The sequence below is a fragment of the Oculina patagonica genome, chromosome 7 (assembly GCF_052425735.1).
Source record: "Oculina patagonica isolate OP01 chromosome 7, crgOcupat, whole genome shotgun sequence".
Lineage (NCBI taxonomy): Eukaryota > Metazoa > Cnidaria > Anthozoa > Scleractinia > Oculinidae > Oculina > Oculina patagonica.
The window spans coordinates 29,165,070-29,184,576 of record NC_135764.1 but is presented as its reverse complement, the minus strand read 5'-3'; the positions used below and the strand labels follow the sequence as shown (position 1 = coordinate 29,184,576).

The 19,507-nt window shown below is 39.4% G+C and overlaps 3 protein-coding genes across 4 annotated transcripts; 1 reads left to right on the top strand and 2 right to left on the bottom strand.

The window, feature by feature from the left end:
• Positions 1-61: 61 nt before the first annotated feature.
• LOC144661724 (endoribonuclease YbeY-like) lies at positions 62-16,392 on the top strand. Of its 2 annotated transcripts, XM_078522545.1 has the most exons (6): positions 62-468; positions 2,043-2,174; positions 3,037-3,105; positions 3,469-3,566; positions 4,457-4,577; positions 16,243-16,392. In XM_078522545.1, exons 1-5 carry the CDS (start codon positions 259-261, stop codon positions 4,545-4,547), a joined length of 600 nt encoding a protein of 199 aa, XP_078378671.1. In that variant the 5' UTR covers positions 62-258; the 3' UTR covers positions 4,548-4,577; positions 16,243-16,392. The 2 variants fall into 2 exon arrangements, with proteins under 2 accessions (XP_078378671.1, XP_078378670.1); XM_078522544.1 differs by lacking the exon at positions 16,243-16,392 and having other exon boundaries at positions 4,457-5,530.
• Positions 5,291-7,229, bottom strand: LOC144661725 (uncharacterized). Its single transcript, XM_078522546.1, has 2 exons — positions 6,846-7,229; positions 5,291-6,164 (listed from the first exon to the last, which is right to left on the bottom strand). The coding sequence occupies exons 1-2, from the start codon at positions 7,039-7,041 to the stop codon at positions 5,917-5,919; spliced, it is 444 nt and encodes a 147-aa protein (XP_078378672.1). The 5' UTR covers positions 7,042-7,229; the 3' UTR covers positions 5,291-5,916.
• A 472-nt stretch (positions 16,393-16,864) lies between the features above and the next one.
• Positions 16,865-18,672, bottom strand: LOC144659961 (uncharacterized). The gene is made up of 2 exons (XM_078520494.1): positions 18,290-18,672; positions 16,865-17,815 (listed from the first exon to the last, which is right to left on the bottom strand). The coding sequence occupies exons 1-2, from the start codon at positions 18,486-18,488 to the stop codon at positions 17,361-17,363; spliced, it is 654 nt and encodes a 217-aa protein (XP_078376620.1). The 5' UTR covers positions 18,489-18,672; the 3' UTR covers positions 16,865-17,360.
• Positions 18,673-19,507: the final 835 nt, after the last annotated feature.

The following is a 19,507-nucleotide window of genomic DNA, read 5'->3' as shown; positions in this document are numbered from 1 at the left end:
CTATCCGAAAATATGGTCGTGTATGCAACGTAATGAGTCCTCTTTCTTTTCGTAGGCTACACGGAGACAACATAATATTTAGATTCCCGTGTAGAAAGAATGATTTTGATGTCAGATTAAACCAGAAATACCGTGAACTTAGATTGGGCTGATGTATTAAATGGTGGAAAGAGTTGATAAACTGTCAGGATGCTTAGTGTAGCTTACACACAGTAATAAGTGGTCCACGGGCTGAAAATTCTTGGAAACTCGTGAAATATGGTGGTTTGGATTAGAAACATACAAAAGCGGACTGTTTTAAATCTTCCTGTCATTTTGAAGAATTGCAATACCCTCGTGGATATCCTGAGGATCAGCCATTTTGACGTGAATCTCATGTTTGCTGGCAGAAGTTTTATAAAGAGCCTCAATTTGCGGTACAGGCGAAGAAATGTTGTGACTGATATTCTGGCATTTCCGTACTTTGAGGTCAGTGGAAGTCAATGTATTATGTTTTCAATTTATCTTTGAAGCTGCAAGGTGTTAAGTTGTGAATGTGACTTGCTGATTAGGGTGTAGGTGGGGTGGTTTGTAGGGGTATGGGTCGGTCGGGTTTGGGGAAGGGGGTAGGGTAGGGGTTTGGAGTTTTGCTACTGAACAGTCTGCTCTCAGTTTTGATAATATAAGTATGCATGACTGTTGCCATTTATTTTCTGTTTGTGAATCTGTTGGCAGATTTGCTGATTTCTGTCATCTCTTAGATTGAATAATAACAACAACAACAAACAGCACCAATGAATTTGAAGTTGCACCTGTCAGATTTGAAAGGCAACCGGGCTTGATTGCATCTGAATCTTTGGACCAAAAACATAAATGATTGGAAGTCCAAATGACTTCCTGTGAAGCAAGCTGGAGAGCTTGCAGTGGCCTATTCAGATAAGCAGACCCCTGAGCATCTATCCAGACCCTGGAATAAGGGGGGCTCTTATGAATAATTTTTCTCAGCCCTATGGGCCTTTTTTTGGCCTAAAAATAAGGTGGGGGCCTACTGTAGGCACCCCTGAGCCCCTCCCCCAGATCCACCGGCCACTGACTTGTGCATTGCAGTGGGGGTGGTAGCAAATGATCCTTCACAAAAATATGTATTCTAGAATTTTAGGCAATTTCAAAGGTTTTGCCACCTTGAATTTTTTTGTGTGATGTCTTAATTTCTTTTGCAAGGCTAAGAAATTCTTGGGCTTGCAGAAAATGTATCATTTACCACCCGTCACAGTGGTACATCTAGATTGTTTTTTTTTCATTCTCATCCCCAGAGATGCTTGTCCCTCTTAGCCGGCGAAGCCTGTTCATGAGAAACAAGTGGGTCTTGAGGCACTTGATTTGATTAGCTAGATTTAAACAAAGGGAGTTTCAAATCTAGCCAGTCAAATCAACCATTTTAAACTCTTGTACAACAAAGGGATTTTAAAATGGTGCATTTGATTGGCTGTTAAAATCTAGCCTATCAAATTATATTAGCCACTTGTTTCTCATGCACAGGCTTCGCCTGCTATGAGAAACAAGTAGCTCTAGGGATGAGAATGGTCTCTTTTAGAATATTGGTCACCCTTTGGATTAAAATGGTGACAAACAGCTCCCCAAAAAAACCTGTCGGTCGACTATAGGTCGTCTGTCAGCCGTCAGTTGGTTGTTTGGCAGCCAACTGTCAACCGAAAACATGCCTACAGGTTTTGGCCATGATGTCAGCCAACTGTCGGCCAACAGACGGCCGACAGTCCGTGATGTGTCGGTAGGGTGTTGGTAAGATGACGGTAAGTTGTTGATTATACGTTTACTGTTTACTGTGTTTACTGCTCTATAATTTTACAGTAAAATTTCTGTTTTTGGGAAACTGTCGGTAACCTGTTCGTAGACTGTCGGTGGCCTCTCGGTTTGCAACCTGTCGGCCGACAGTTGACCCATAGTCGGTTACGGGGAGCTGTTCTTCACAAGAACTGCCTTCAAAGCTGTTATGTTTCAACATTTGTCCAACTTTATTGGTTTGCTTTTAAAATAAAACACAGAATCTGGTCCCTGGTGTCTTGCCACCACTACCACTGGAACATGATTACACATTGGGTGATATAGTCCTTGGAACTCCAAGAATTGTTGAAGACTGTGAAGCTGATGGCAAGCAGCTGGATGAGTATCTACCGGTAAGTCATTTAAAGTGGAATAACAAGGCCGGTGTTAAAATGTTTTGTAGTAGACATCAGCAACTGGAAGAATAGGCAAATTCAACAAGTTAGGTGCTGCCGAGCTTGTTTGTTGTGAGCTGATTGCTGTGACCAGAGTAACCATCAACATAAAATCTAGCCTGGGAGCAGGCTCTCTCTTCGGAGGCAATGTAAGTGCAGGACAATGCACGCAAAGCAAGCCCTCCACCCTGTTCCTTCTGCTGGCTGGAACTGGCGCCTACAGCAATCGCGTTGTTGCCCTCAAAATGTTTAGTTCGTTGCCCCGAAGAGAGAGCCTGCTCTCGGGCTACATATAATCAAGTAGCTGGTGGAACTCAGGCAGTCACCAGCTTATTTTGAAAACCCTGGAGTAATGCCTAGTGTTTTGCACTCTTGATAGAACATTTTGTTTCTTGTACATGTACCCATCAGATGTTTGTGAGTGATGGTCCATTGCAACACCACTAGTACTGCAACCTGGAAATTACACTGGACTCACTGAAATCTCCTACAATTACCAGGTGTCTTCTTAAATAAAGAGTTTTGGGGTTTATAGATGCTTTCATGTCATAGGTTATGCCTCTGAAATAAATACAGACTGCGACTCAAAATGTAGACCCACTGCAGTCTGACCTCTCTTAGGTGACCAGTCCTTTTATAAACAATGACATAGACTAAGACTTGTCATTCTGGGTGGACGTTTCTATGAGAGGTTTGACTGCGTTAAAAATTTAAGCCAACCGTGGTACAGCTTAGCATTTCTTCATATTCTTTGGGAATATAGAGAGCTTTATGTACATGTATTTCATTTTGATTTTTTGTTTTTCTTTCATACCTCCAGGTCATAATAACACATGGTCTTTGTCACTTACTAGGATATACACATGACACCCAAAACAACCTAAATAAGGTAACTTATATATTTGAAAAAAAAAAAAAAAAAAAAAAAAAAAAAAAAATAAAAAAAAAAAAAAAAAACAGAAAAGGGGAATTTGGGGGGGGGGGGGGGAAAAATTTTTCTTTTTAACAAGAGGGGGAAGGGGAAAAAAAAGAAGGGGAGGGATATGAACTGAATGTAAGGTAACTTATATATCACTATATATATATCATGTTTACCGCATCAGGGCATGTAGTGTTGTTGGGCATGAGCGGATCCAGGAAATTCAGAAGAGGTGGGGAGGGGGAGCGGCGGTGCTAAACCATTCTGATTAAACCGTTGAAACAATTTTTAAAGCAATGATGACGTTATTTCTAAATGTTTTTGACTTTGCAGATGCGCAAAAAGGAGATAGAAGTCTTAACTGAATTCAACAGAATAACTGGTTACAACACAGTGCCTATTACTCCAGAAAAAGTGGAACATTTTACTATGTAAGAAAGTCAGACCACCACCGTGACTAAGTCAAGGAGTCTTTCGTTTTAAAGTATTAAGTTTTAACTACCGAAACATGAAAGCGATACGAAAACGCCATTGGAAACGATGCTGCAAACTCAAATAATTTGCTACGTTTGCGGTCAAATGAAAACTGTGTTTTATGAAACCGTTTTAGAATGGATTGGGCTAAGCTGATTGGTAAACAATCGGGAAAAAATAATGTGAAAAACTCTCACAGTAGTGGTTCCAAAACAGGGTTAATTTGATCAGCTAAGACTAGCCTGCTTAGCAGGTGCCTGTGTGTTTTTCCGTTTCCCAAACGTGCGCTCAACCTGCTACGCAGGCTAAGCTAAGACAGCCTGCCGAGATTCATTTAATTTCCAGAGTGTGTGCTTAGCAAGGGCGGGACCCCAGGCGGGGTACTCTGGATTTAAAGTGACGGGGATGATCGAATGGGGGCAAAATAAAGACCCAAAAAATCCCTAGGGCTTCCAACAAAACCCCCCCAAATCCGAAAATTAACCACAAAAAAACGCATGCCGAATTTCTGACCCTTAAATGTGCAGAAAGGGGGAATGATAAAGCACAAAGAGAAACACAGGAAAAACATTTTGTTATGTACTTTATTTGCAGAACTATGCAGCCAAGGCACTACCACGAAACTTTAGATTGTTTTTAATACCCCAAAACTTCCTTCTTCAATCAATTTACCCAAAAAATACTTGCCAAATTTTTCTACCCAAAATAATCTACCTGAATCGAAAATGTCTAACCCAAAAAATCCTTCTATCATCCCCGTTACTTGAAATCCTGAGTACGCCCCCAGGGGCGGACGCTGATAACTATTGGGTAACCATTGTGTTTTTAATTTTTATATGGTTTCCAGGCCAATGAACGAGGAAAATGACAGTGTTTCAGAAAATGCTGATCATCTACAAGATAGAGCAAAACCAGTGAATGACTTGCGAGAGGAATAAATCAGTGGTGTTGAAATGGCTTTGCGAGAGGTTCAGCTATAAAAGGACTGAAGAGATGATCTTTAACAAGGTGGAGCTGTTTTGGTGGAGCAGTTTGCCAGATAATATTTCATTGGGCAACTTTTGCATGTATTAAACAAGAACAGCAGCAGCATTGGAAAGAGCAACACTTACAACAACAGCTACAAAAAAACAACAACAACAACAACGACAAAAACAATAACAACAACTGCAAGAACAAAAGCCCGTGGCGGTAACCGGAGGTTTCGCACCATCCAGAGCGAATTTATGGTGCGAACTGGTTAAGGTGGCGTTTTATTAAGACTACGGTTAGCGAGAATTAAAGCTGGGCCGTGTTACTAAATCGAAACTAAAGTACGAGCGTCCACTAACGTTTGAAAGCAATCTGGTTACTTCAATTTGAGTCGTTTTTTGTATAAATAATAATAATTTGTGATTCTGTCAGAGTTAATTGTGCGGGTTCGTAGGGTCGAATCTTTGGAAAGTGTAGCCTTGATAATGGCGCTTAGTTTGGGATTAATGTAGCCTCCTATATAGGATAAGCGCAGTTAATGGGATCTTAAGTTTCTCATGACCAACTACATTTGTATGTGGGGAGTATAGTTCTAAATAAATCCTAAACTTTTGTTGATTTGATTCGCGTTTTTACTGATTGCTTTTAAAGGCATGCGTGTGTGAGGCGAATGACGACGATAATTAACAACAACAGTAATAAGGACAACTTTTTCCTTTGATACCCTCATTTTATTTTTTGCGCGAAACAAAAAAACCATTATTTATGTGTACAATATTGCCACGAAGTCACTAAGTTTTAAGAAAAGGGCAGTTTAGCTCAAAACATGCTTCTTTTCCTGTCAGTCTGACTGACTTAAGTTAAACCCAAAGCAATCTGAAGCGAGCAAAATTTGGCATAATAAACGATCACATTTTTTGGTTAAACAAAGTTGTTTTACACTTTCTAATCTCTTCATCGTCTCTTAATCTCTCTCTTCATCCTCTAAAAAAACTACGTACAGCAAAATCTCGAAACAAAGCGTTATAACAAATAATTTAGCCCTTAACTGCCTCAGCTAGAAAGTGACCTTTAACTAGACGATTTCGGAAAATCTGCCTGACTGTTGTGTTGAAACATGCCGGGACTTCTCAGACGTAGAGAGCGTAAACATCGCAGCACACTCTTCCTCTATTGTCAGATTCGTAAGAAGCCACCAAATCTTCACCATACCACAGGCGGAGCTGTTGGCCCGAGTGCACCGAATAAGGAGAGAAAAACGGCAGCACAATCTCAGGGGACATGGAGTTATATCCGGGAATCTCGGACCACTTTCCAGCAGGATGTGTAACGAACTCACTCAGCGGCAAAATGGCGTGATTGCTTGATGTTGTTATGACAACATTGACATATTTTTAAGTTGGTATGGCTGCCACATCCCCAGAAAGAGAAGTGGTAGACATTGACACTTGTACAGGATACATAACCGCTCAGGTGGACCAATTTTATACCAGCTATTTTGCCATCGTGGGCACTGAAACTGCCATACTGGCTGTACTTCGCACCAAAACACACTGGACGAGAATTCAGTTTGAGCCAGGGATCTAAGAGATGAAGAGAACATGGAATTAAAAAAAACAGTGAATATTCCATAAATGTTATACAACTGCACTGTGATAGAAATCAAACAACGTGCGAAACGAGTTAACTGTGTAATTAACCACATTATTTGAAATCGGCTAAACAAGCTTTTTGTAGACATCTTACATTCGTTGATTTCACGAGAACGACGAACACATGCGCGGAAATCTTACTTAATCACAGTTTAATATTACTTAAACGTTTACATTTTTGCTCGTCACTTGTATTTTTACCGGGCCCGCGAACTCGCCAAAATACTGAAAGAATAGTATTTGTTCATGCACTGTTTAAATAACACAGTTTTCACTCCGATTTCACTGTCGCAAGTTCATCATTTTTAGCCGAATATAGTGGAGATGAGTTTAAATAAAAATTGTAAACCTTCGTCTAGAGATGCGGCCTATTTGAAATTTGCGTCTTCCTTCAGTCTTGATTCGTGTTTAACTGGAAACACAGTAGCTTTCTATCTGAGGACATTTTCGAATTATGTTGAATTTGTATCCAACGCAGAAAGCAGTTTTAATGTTCCGTGAAGCAGCTTTGACAACTTTTGACTCGAAGTAGTGCAGCAAAGGATCAAACCGCGGTAAAACATTCGCTATGAAGTCTTACCATTTTCTTATAACTATATATAAGTGGCAAACCTGTGTTGGTTCTCCGAACAGCTCTCTTTGTGATTAGAGAAGCGTCGTTCTGAGCGATCAAATGGTCCGAGCTCCGCTTTCCAATCGATTCCGCGCTGCCTTTCGACGCCACACTCTTGTTGATACCCTTTGGAATTTTCGCGCCCAGCGCGGAATCAAGAGTCAAAAGAAACAGACAAACTAAAATGGAGTTCATCGTGATGTAAGCGACTTGTCTTGTATTCTTCAAGGTCTGTAGCTCGGTAATGAAGCTTGACTTGCTTGTGAAAATTATTTAACTTCATCGTGTTCATGTTGGAACAAGACAAGATCTTGTGCAACTGTTTATCATAAAAATAATTAAAATAATAATGCTTCAACTGTTTACATGGCTAGCTGGTTTGGTTGCTAAGGAGAGGATCTAATTGAAATTAGTAGAAACTCAGCTGTGTTCTAATGGAAATCCGTGAATCTGATTGGTTCTCCCACTGATTTCTATTCGCCGATAGAAAACAGTCGCGCGCTCGCGTAGCTCTTTAAGCGGTAAATTTTCTTGATTTTCGTCTTCAAAGTGCACAATATTGTAGGTTTTGGACTGCAATCCTTTAGAGTTTCTACTAAAACAATTAGACTACTCGCCCTCGTTTTCTATGAGCGATAGTCAACTCGGCTGCGCCTCGTTGACTATTTGCTCATAGAAAACTTGGGCTCGTAGTCTAATTGTTAAATATATTTTTACCATTGCCTCTGCCTTAAAAGTTTAATTATCTCATTCACGGTTTCCCAGTGAAAATAAGCCATCTCATCCATCTTCGTTAGTGTTTAACTTGAAGACTTTATGATCTTACTGTGGCGGACTAATTTGAATGAGTAATGATTACATCTATTTCCTGTATTTTTATGGCAGTTTTGCCGTTTCGCCATAGCATGCCGTAGTGTTATTTTTGCTTTCAATAAAATGTTTTTGTACAAATTCTATCAACAATCCTTCATTCAACTTTTATATATTTCTTATAATCTTCAATATGGACATGTTCGATTTTCTTTAACACAAGTCCCAAATAAAATCCCGAAATGCAGGAAACAACTGTTTATATATGTCTCCAAGTGTCGGCTGCAATTTGAATAATTTTCAGGAAATGTTTCTAAATTAAAATTGTAGCACGTTTTAGTTTCATACAGTTTTTTACTCATTTACAAACAAAATTTTGATTATACTTTGGCGGATTATTACTCAGCAATACATATCTTTCCAGAAGCCGATATTTCGGCTCCTAAGACACGTTAAGACTGTTTTGGGAATCAACGACGCAATTGTCTGCCAGAGGGGGTGAAAATCAATTGGCTACTGGTAAACAACGGGAAGAATCGAATTGTCGCGGGTCGTGGGTCGCGGGTCGCGGGTCGCAGGTTAAAAACTGATTAAAAATGGACGAGTAACAAGGTATGACAAAATAAGATTTTTAAAACTTGCTAACAAATTGAAAGTCTACCAGCATTCGATTACTAGTCTGCAATCTTTGAGAAGTGATAGATAAAAAGCAGGAGCCCATGATAAAAAGCGATACTACAGAAAGTGTGAAAAAGAAAAATTAAAAACCCATTACAGTGGATTTCAGTTGACTTTGGCCGCCCGCTTTGCGAATTTCGTTGGGAAATTGGAAACTTTGTTACGAAGTTGCCAATTACGTTGCGAAGTTTGCGAATCAAATTGCAAACTTCGATACAAAGTTCCGAACTTCGGCTCGAATTTATTAAAAACTTCTGTAATTATGTTATCAAAAAGGGCTTTGCTACGCTAAACTGTTGGAAACAAATGTCATAAAAATAAAAATATAAAAGGTTCGAAAACTTTTATGTTCAGCGAGCCGTAAACATGTTGTCTCGACAAATTAGCGTTCGATGTCGCATCGCGTCGGCTTCGATTAAAATCAATTTTACATATATAGGAGTAAACCATCCAGTTTTATCCGGCTCACAAACGCAGAAGACGGAAAGATTTCCGCAGAGGACCCTACATTAATTATGCATACAAATATTCCATATAATCCTTCACACACGAACGGCAGTCATGAACAGAACGAGAGTTACAAAATTGTATGCATAATTAATGTAGGGTACTCTGCAGAAATCTTGCCCAGAAGACTTAAAATTGATGATGATGCCTCACAGAAATCGTTAAATGTGTATTTTCATACAAAAAACTTAAAATTTCCCCAAATTTCTGCATGCATAAAATTTATTTATCGACAAAATTAATCACTTGCGTGATCGCTGATGCGAAACATTGTCTTACACTTCAAGCTATTTCAACTTTCCTTGACCAGTTCTAAAATCATCGAGTTCAGATATCGCCATGACTTTCAAGCAACATGTCTGGTCTCTTCTAAACTACCAAACTTGGAAAGTTCAGACGGGCCGAAGTTGGGAACTTTGTACCGAAGTTCGCAATTTGATTCGCAAACTTCGCAACGTAATTGGCAACTTCGTAACAAAGTTTCCAATTTCCCAACGAACTTCGCAAAGCGGGCGGCCAAAGTAAACTGAAATCTACTGTAAAAACTGACAACTCAACTTTCGAAATGAAGTTTTTTTGAAAGCAGTGCTTAGTGATAACTTGTTTTTCATTAGCCGAATTCGTAATGAGACGGAAAACTGTCTCAGGCGGAAAACTCGTCTTGTCTTAAAACGGAAAACCCGTCCGATATGAATCCGGTGAAGGACAAGCTCCCCGTCTCAAATTTATCCGTTCATTTTCCCCTCTAAAACGTCGGAAAACTTGTCTTAGACGAAAAACCGTCTTAATTCACATAAGACGAGGAAATCAGGACAAGATTTTTGAGAGGGAGACATTTTTCGTTGTTACAGTTACGCAGGAATTCAACAGAATAACTGGTTACAACACGGTGCCTATACACCACTTTCATAATGGCGGCCAATTTATTTATTCTTTTATATGTATGTTAATTAGCCCTACTGGCCTCGTCAGCATGTGAAAAATTCAAAAGAATTTTTACTCTAAAACGAGGCCAGTAGGGCTAATTAACATACATATAAAAGAATAAATAAATTGGCCGCCATTATGAAAGTGGTGTATTACTCCAGAAAAAGTGGAACATTTTACTATGTAAGAAAGTAATACCACCACTAAGTTAAGGAGTCTTTCCTTTGAAAGTATTTTTTAGTACAGAAACGTGAAAGCGATACGAAAACGCCATGAAAACGATGCTGCAAACTCAAATAATTTGCTACGTTAGCGGTCAAATGAAAACGGTGTTTTATGAAACCGTTTTAGCATGGACCGGGTTAAGCTGTTTGGTAAACAAACAGAAAAAAATAATGTCAAAAACTCTCCTAAGACCACGTGCCAAGATTCATTTAATTAACATGCGTGTTTAGCAAAGTCGAGACGTTGATAACGTTTTGCTAACCACCGTGTTTTAAACGTTTTTTATGGTTTTCAGGCCATTGAACGAGGAAAATGAAAGTGTTACAGAAAATGCTGAACATCTACAAAACATCTGGAAAATATACAGCGGGCTGCGAAACAAAGTAACATTAGACGTCAGAAAGGCAAAGTGCAAATATTACACAGAGCTATTTACTGAGGTAAAAGATTGCAAGTCCTACTGGAGGCTGATAAAGGAATCTGCTTGCTTTAAAACATCCTTACCAATTATGGCGATGAAAGGACCTGGCGGAGAAACCGAAACATCAGATCTGGCTATTGCGAACATATTGAACGAACATTTCGCTACAATAGGAGAGAAACTAGCCAGCGGCCTTCCTCAAGCAGAGCGACGGCACCCCTTAGCAAACCTATCCCGTGTCACACCCACGGTAATGACAATTGATCTAACAACAGATATTCTCAAGAAGGCGCTTTTTAAGTTGAAACCAGACAAAGCAAGTGGCCCGGACCACGTTTCCTCCAAACTTCTAAAGTATGCTGGTAATGTCATCATACCGTCACTGATGTCTGTCTTCACTGCAAGTACTGCATCCAATACTGTCCCTGCTACTTGGAAATTAGCTAATGTGTCGTCATTGTATAAAAGTGGTGACGAGACAGACAAGCATAACTATCGTCCGATATCCCTTTTGTCCGTTCCTGGGAAGCTGATGGAGTCATGTGTAGGCTCCATCATCACCACGCATACAACAAATCACGACTTAAGTAGCAGGAATCAGTGGGCATATAGAAAGGGCTACTCCACAGAACTGCTGCTTGTGAAGATGACTGAAGACTGGAAGTGAGAATAGTGTTTGCGGACTTCCGCAAAGCCTTTGATTCTATATCCCACTCGCTGCTGCTACAAAAACTCCAAGGGCTTGGCATTTCAGGAGACCTTTGGTCTTGGATCAAGGACTACCTTTCAGAAAGACACCAGGTCACGGTCATTAACGGCAGTCGATCCAGCCTACAGACAGTGAAATTTGGCGTACCACAAGGATCTGTTCTTGGCCTCTACTTTTTGCATTGTTCTGCAACGATCTGCCAAATATAACCGATGGTAGTGAAGGAGAGCTACACATGTATGCTGATGATACAACCATCTACGTCGCGGCCACAAGTGCGGACAAGGTAGCCAACGTGCTAAATTACATTCTTACGGAAATTATATCGCTGGTGTTGTCAAAATTTGCTGACGCCACACCCGGGAAAAACAGAATATATGCTGCTATACCGAGGATCGTTTACTGGCCGTTTACAAAGCATTAAGCTTGGGGAAAGTAACTTCAGGCAAGTCACTTCAGCAAGGTGTCTAGGTGTCCAAATAGACAGTGCGCTCAAATGGAACATTCATGTCAAAGAACTGTGTAAACGTTCCACCCAGAAACTGAACCTTTTGAGATCACTGTATTTTTTGCCAATTCCTGAGAGAGATGACTTTTATTTTAAAGTAATTTTACCGTCTGTTATGTACGGTATGATAGTCTGGGGGTCGTGTGGCTCAACTCTTTTCAGTGACTTAGAAAAAATCCATGTGCGTGCCGCCAAGTTAATTTTCGGCTTAGACTGGTTCACCCGGCCCCATCAGAGGACGTACTGCGTCAAGCAAAGTGGATACCATTAAGGCAAATGTACATCCGCAGGGTACTTTGTTTTGTCTTCAAATGTGTATCTGTAGGTGCTCCGGTCCAACTACAACACTTGTGGACGGAGCAGAAGACTAATTACAATCTTAGAAGGAAAAATTGCTTGTCAGTAACAAGACCAAAGACTGACTTTCTCAAAAAGTCGATTACTTATGAAAGGGCCACATTATGGAATTCTTTGAATAACAAGGCCCGCCTTAAAGAATGGTTGGCAAGTTTCAAGGGTGCTTTGAAAGTATTAGGCATTTAGAGGCTGTGAATTTTTTTGTTTGTTTGGAATGCTTAGTTTTGTAGTCTTTATTTGCTATTTAAGAGTTTAGTTAGCTTCATATACTAATAGTAATTTGTAAACACGACCACATCAGCTATGCTGCAAAACATTTATCGTGTATAAATAAATACTACTTATTAACCGAGAGTGAGGTCATTACAGGGGAATCTCAGACCGAGGCCTTGATGTATTGACCGAGCAACAGCGAGGTCAATACATCAAGGTCGAGGTCTGAGATTCCCCTGTAGTGACCGAACGGACGAGGTTAATAAGTTATTTATTATATGGCCTTTAAGCACTATTCAAATCAAAGTCTCTTCGAGATACCGACTTTTTTTGCATGAAGTATGAGTCGAAGGTTTATCCTGTGCATTGTTCTTCGAGCTTATCATTACGGTTGCTTTGTAGTTTAGTTTAACAATTTCCTATCTTCGCGGAGGAAATGCAGCCATATAATTTTGTCAAAAATGGCTCGTCCGCGCCGGGTATTTATACACATATTCCTCAACATTACACAAATAAACAGTGCAAATTTCACCGAGATCTGACAATTCTATACTTTAAAATTGCAAGGACCTTTCGAGGCAGTCGATTACGGCAGCGAAATTAGCAAATGAAACAGCAAAATATGCGTTCGACGCTTTGTTTTTGTGACGCCATATTTGAATTGTTATAGGTAGACCGCTGTTCAATGTGTTCAAGGCCGTATCGTTACGATTGCTCCACGAAAGAGCACGAAAAAAATACGGATATTTCCGACTACTGTCGGAGAAAACATTGCGTAAACAAATCGATACACTCAAGCTGCGTTTTTTCTGACTCGTCCCCAGTCGTCTTCATATAGCACGCGGCAATCTCTCCCTCCGCTGTATATTTGCCGCGTGCTGTATGAAGACGACTGGGGACGAGTCAGGCGTTTTTTCGCTCCCCGCCCCCACCCTCTTGCTTCTTCTGTTTTGTGCTGGCGTCCAGGTCTCTCGCCGTTCTCACCGAGCGCTCATCGATCGAAAAACACGAAAAATAGAGGGCTGTGGACAGTCCGTTCAAAATACGGCAGCTCGAATTATTACACATACTAGGAAATTCGATCATATTACCCCTGTGCTTAAGAAGCTACACTGGCTACCTGTCCGCTATCGTATAATTTACAAAATTCTCTTACTAGTCTACAAAGCTCTCCATGGGGCAGCGCCTTGCTACATGCAAGAGTTACTTTACTATCACACCTCTCGGAAATTTTTAAGATCATCTACACAGCACCTTCTGGCGACCCCCAAAGCAAAATTAAAAACATATGGAGAGAGAGCGTTTGCCGTGGCAGCCCCAAGGCTGTGGAACACAATCCCACTTGAACTTAGATTAAGTCCTTCTATTGGCATTTTTAAGAGACATTTAAAAACGTACCTTTTTAAACAGGCTTTTTAATAATTATTATTTTTTAGGTACATTTGAACTTATATTTGTAAATATCCGTTTTTAAATTTTTTAGAGTTTTTAACTTTTTAACATCATTTTATTAATATTTTTGAGTCTAATGCTTGCGTGCGCTTTGCGCATGCGCATTAGACTCTTTGTTATATGAAAAAAGCTGTTAGCAATCCCAAGGGAATGGTTCGGGATCGATAATCGTTCGCTGCAATGTAGAAAACAATGATTAGCTGCAAGAACGGACTCCGTACGGACACGCACGATTAGTTTCAATTAAAAACAGCCAATCAGCGACACGTGTTCCCACGCATAATTAAAAGTTCTTTCTCAAGTCACGATTATTCAACACTTGAACAGGACGAAATAATTTTCCAGTTAAGACATTTGTAAGCTTTTTGTGAAAATAAATCTTCGTTTTCAGTTCAGTTAAGCACTTGTGTTTTCGTCTTGCTTAAAAAGCAAGACGTCTTTGAGAAAAAATATTTCGACGGCGACTCGCGTTTATTTACACAATGCGACCAAATATTTATTTTGTTTTAAAAAATAGAAAACTTTACCTCGGTTTTTGTATTTAAGTCATTCGAATTTTGACCAATTTTTTCTTTACAGTGCAAACAAAAACCTTCAAAAATAAAAGATGTACATGGATAAATGTAAATCAAGTTACGCGACTAAATCAAAATGCGTTTGTTTGGCCGCTTTGCAGTATTACACTGTCCCGGCCTTTGCCATACACTGAAATCGAATTTCATGCTTTTACGACTCTCAGAGATCTTAAGTTCTTCTTACAGCTAGAAAAATCATAAAATGGTTACATTGATATGGAAGTGATGATTCGCGAAATTTGTACATCATGATAAACAGTCTTCGCTCCTGTGTATGGTAGCTCGATAATAATTGCCTAGTTTCCAGCGTTCAAAAGGTCATCATTATATATTGACGTGAGCATTTACACCCGTTTTTAGGAAAATCTGTCACTAAGTGCTTACAGTACAATGGAGTAACAGTCACTATTTCAAGTGCTTTTATTGCAAAATCTGTTTCAAGAGTCATCATCAAAATGGTGAAAAATCTGAAAGAAAACGATGTGAAGTTCTTCAACCCTTGTTGTAATGAACATGCTTTTTGTAAATCGTCACGCAATCTTGTCCAAATGTTTAATCGTTTCTGCTTTTACGGACAATACGGAAGAAGTAACATCAACTCCTGTTCATACTTTAAATTTTGTGAAGCATATAACATTTATGACTGTTTCGTTTTCATCCATAATCATCCACGATGCCCCTAGCTTGCTATAAGCATTTTAAATTAAACTCCCGAACACAAACCTCTAACCAATTTTAACCGGCTTACGAAAACCGCGCAATCTGTATCACTATGCCATACGGCATTAGACTCATGTCACCCTTGGTGACCTATTTTTTTTATTGTAAAGCGCCATGAGCAATTAGTGGATTTTGGCGCTATAAAAATACTTTTTATTATTTATTTATTATTATGCGAGGGTCGAATATCAAGACAGCTTCTTCGTGGGCTTAAGAAGGATTAAACAAAAGCCATATATACAGTGAATGCTATCGAATTATATTTGAAGATGAAATACGAAGGAATTTTGCTGTCTTTGACTGGAATTCCACTCGAACTGCGTGGAAACGATCGCATGTTGTAAAGCCGATTCATGCAATATTGCTGTCAACGCGAGGTCAAGTCCTTAACGACCTAGGCTGATGACGAAATAGAATGGGCACTTGTAGCGACCAAATTTGGCCTAAAAAAGAAGCCTTAAAAGAAGCCCCCATCTCTTGCATTTGTTTTAACTTCAATAATATCTTTGAAAAGAGCAAGTTTTTTGGTATGGTTTATTTTTGACGTTTGTAATTTTTAAACGATGTAAGTGCTAGTGGCTATTTATTCGTGTTTCAGTTACGCAATCCATTGTTTGTGCGACGCTTTTTATAGATCGCCTTTCAGACACACGTGCGTTGAGATAAGAAAGCTGACATGTCACTTTTAACATTGTTATATAACGTTTGTAAATGTGACAAGTCACGTTTTTTCCACGAGATCGCGTGATCACCCACAGCGGAAAGTAATCCCTTGAGAAATTAAAATATTCCCTTGAGAAATTAAAAAAGTCCCTTGAGAGTAGACAAGAATGTTCCAAATTTTGCCCCACATATTAAACTGCTATTCTCCTATTTTCGCTTGTAAACAAGCAAAAAAAAGTCGCAAAAAAGAGTATAATCATGGGAAGGTAAAACTCGCTCTCGCTCTCTGTGGCTCTCTTCGTCGCTCATATGCATACCAAAAAAGTATCGGTTTGCTTTTCAGTTATTGAAAAGATAGTTATTTTGTCGGCATTTTTTGTTGTTTTTGCCCCCTCGCTAGTAGCTTTTACTCACAACTCAAAAAACCGTCAAGCCGAGAAAAATTTTCATAATGCCCGGTCATTACAAGAAAACAATGCCCGCTCAGCAGCCAATCAGAGCGCGCGTACTATTGTAGCCATATAATAAAAGCTTTTATTATTATTATTATTTTTTTTTTTTTGGCAAAACCAGTGACTGACTTTCGAGAGAAATAAATTAAATCAGTGGTGTTGAAATGGCTTTGCGAGAGGTTTAGCTAAAGGACTGAAAAGATGATCTTTAACAAGGTGGAGCTGTTTTGGTGGAGCAGTTTGCCAGATAATAATTCATTGGCCAGGTTTTGCATGTAATGGACAAAAACAGCGGCAGCATTGGAAACAGCAACACTTTCAACAACAGTAACAAAGAACTGGAGGTTTCGCCCCATCCGGAGCGAACTTGTAGGGCGGACTGGTTAAGGTGGTGTTTTATCAAGACTACGGTTAGCGAGAATTATAAAAGCTGGGCTGTGTTACTGTACGAGCGTACAGTAACTTTTGAAAGCAATATAGATACTAAGAGTCGTATAGTTAGTGTGGTTCTGTCAGACATCTGATAGAGTTGATTGTGTGGGTTCGTTGGGTCGAAACTAGGTTCTCCTCAAAGGAAATTACCGGGAAATTAAGCTAAAGGTACGAAAAGTTTCGCTTGATATTACTGATATTAGCGTTTTGTTTGAGATAAGCATAGCCTCCTACATAGGATAAGCGCAGTTAAGACCGGACTCCTAAGTTTCTCATGAACAACAACTGCATTTGTATGTAAGGAGTATAGTTCTAATCAAATCCTAAACGTTTATTGATTTGATTCACGTTTTTATTGCTTTTAAAGGCATGCGTGTGTGAGGCGAATGACGACGATAATAAACAGCAACAGTAATAAGGACAACTTTTTCCTTTGATGCCCTCATTTTATTTTTTGCACGAAACAAAAAATCCACTATTGGTGTGCCTTTTATTGTGTACAATATTGCCACGAAATCACTAAGTTTTAAGAAAAGGGCAGTTTAGCTCAAAACATGCTTCTTTTCCTGTCAGTCTGACTAACTTAAGTTAGACCCAAAACAATCTGAAGCGAGCAAAATTTGGCATAATAAACGATCATAGTTTTTTTGGTTAAACAAAGTTGTTTTACAGCATTCTAAACTATTCATCTTCTCTTAATCTCTCTCGTCATGCCCAAATATATCAACTTACAGCAAAATCTCGAAACAAAGCGTTATAACAAATAATTCAGCCCGTAACTGCTGCAGCTAGAAAGTGACCTATAACTAGACGATTTCGGAAAATCTGCCTGACTGTTGTAGTTGGAAGCATGTCAGGACCGTTCTCAAACGTAGAGAGCGTAAACATCGCAGCATACTCTTCCTCCATTGTCATCCTCGTACCAAGCCGCCAAATCCTCACCATACCACAGGCGGAGCTGTTGGCCCGAGTGCACCGAATAAAGAGAGAAAAACGGCAGGGCAATCTCAGGGGACATGGAGTTATATCCGGGAATCTCGGACCACATTCCAGCAGCTTGTGTAACGAACTGACTCAGCGGCAAAATGGCGTGATTGCTTGATGTTGTTATGACAACGTTAACATGATTTTTTAAGTGGGTATGGCTGCCACATCCCCAGAAAGAGTAGTGGTAGACATTGCCAGTTTTACAGGATACATAACCGCTCTGGTGGACCAATTTTATGCCAGCTATTTTGCCATCGTAAGCACTGAATCTGCCATACTGGCTATACTTCGCACCAAAGCACACTGGACGGGAATTCAGTTTGAGCCAGGGATCTAAGAGTTGAAGAACATGGAATAAATAAAAACTATGAATATTCCATATGTTATACAACTGCAATACAACAACGCGCGAACCGTGTAAATAACCACATTGTTTGAAACATGTTCGATTAAACAAGTTTTTTGTAGACCTCTTATTCGTTGATCGCACGAAAACGATGAACAGATTTAAAAATCACGACAGGAGTTACAGTCTTATTTTTATCTCGCTTACTTAGAAAGTTGTAAACCTACGTCTGGAGATCCCGCCTATTTGAAATTTGCGTGTTCCTTCAGTCTTGATTCGTGTCAAACTGTAAAACAGTGGCTTTCTATCTGAGTCGTTTTATCGCTTAACAACAAAAGAAGATTTTCGAAATATGTTGAATTCAGTTGTACCCAACGCATGCTCCGTGAAGCAGCTTTGACTACTTTTGACTCGAAGCAGTACAAGTCTTACCATTTTCTTATAACTAAAAAGTGGCAAACCTGTGTTGGTTCTCCGAACATCTCTCTTTGTGGTTAGAGACGCATCGTCCTGAGAGATCGAATAATCTGCAGAGCTCCGCTGTCCAAGCGATTCCGCGCTGCCATGTTTAGACGCCTCACTCTTGTTGATATCCTTTGGAATTTTCGCGCCCAGCGAACAAAAAGTAAAAATGAACAGACAAAATAAAATGGAGTTCATCGTGATGTAAGCGATCTGTCGGCTTGTATTCTTCAAGGTCTGTAGCTCGGTAATGAAGCTTGACTTGCTTGTAAAAATTATTTAACTTCATCGTGTTCATGTTGGAACAAGACAAGATCTCGGGCAACTGTTTATCATTAAAGTAATTAAAATAATTAAGAACGCTGCAACTGTTTACAAAGCTACCTGGCTTTGGTTTCTAAGAATCGATTCTAAGAAGAGGATCTAATTGGAACTATATTTTTAGAATTTCACTAATTGTATTACCCGATTCACGGTTTCCCGATTGGAAATAAATCTTGTCCGTAATCGTTAGTGTGAGTTAGTGTTTAGCTTAAAGACTCTATGATCTTCTGTAGCGGACTTATTTGAATGAATAATAAATACATCTATCTTTATGCGGTTTTGACATTTCGCCGTAGGGTAATTTTTGTTTTCAATAAAAAGTTTTTGTACAAATTCTATCCACAATCCTTTATTCAACGTTTGATAAATTCCTTATAATTTTCTATATGGACATGTCCGATTTCTTTCAAGACAAGTTCCAAATAAAATCCCGAGAAAAAATTTATTTTTTGTGAATTATCCAAGCCCAAAGTAGTCTCCCTCGCAGCCGTTCTTAGTGTCGTCACGCAAAATTCCTCCCCACTAACGGCTGCTCACATTCGAACAACATTCCTTTCCCTTTGTTTCTTATGTGACCAATCACAGCACGGGAGATCGTAATCAACATGTTTTTTCCCGCGAATTCGGTTGTTGCAGAGAAGAACATTTCGATGTGTTTTGAAAACACAAGCAATGTTTTTCAACGGAATCAAAAAGCGTTGCAATTCCATTTATAAATAATTTTTCAAAACATTGTCAACACGTTTTGAAACATTCGATAAAATTAACAATCACGGCATTCGATATTCAACGAAATCACCGAGCATTTAGAATCATTCACGGGACTGTTGAGCCAGCTTTTAAAATTCTCTACAGCGTATTTTGAATCCACTTACATCATTAATTTCGGTTTG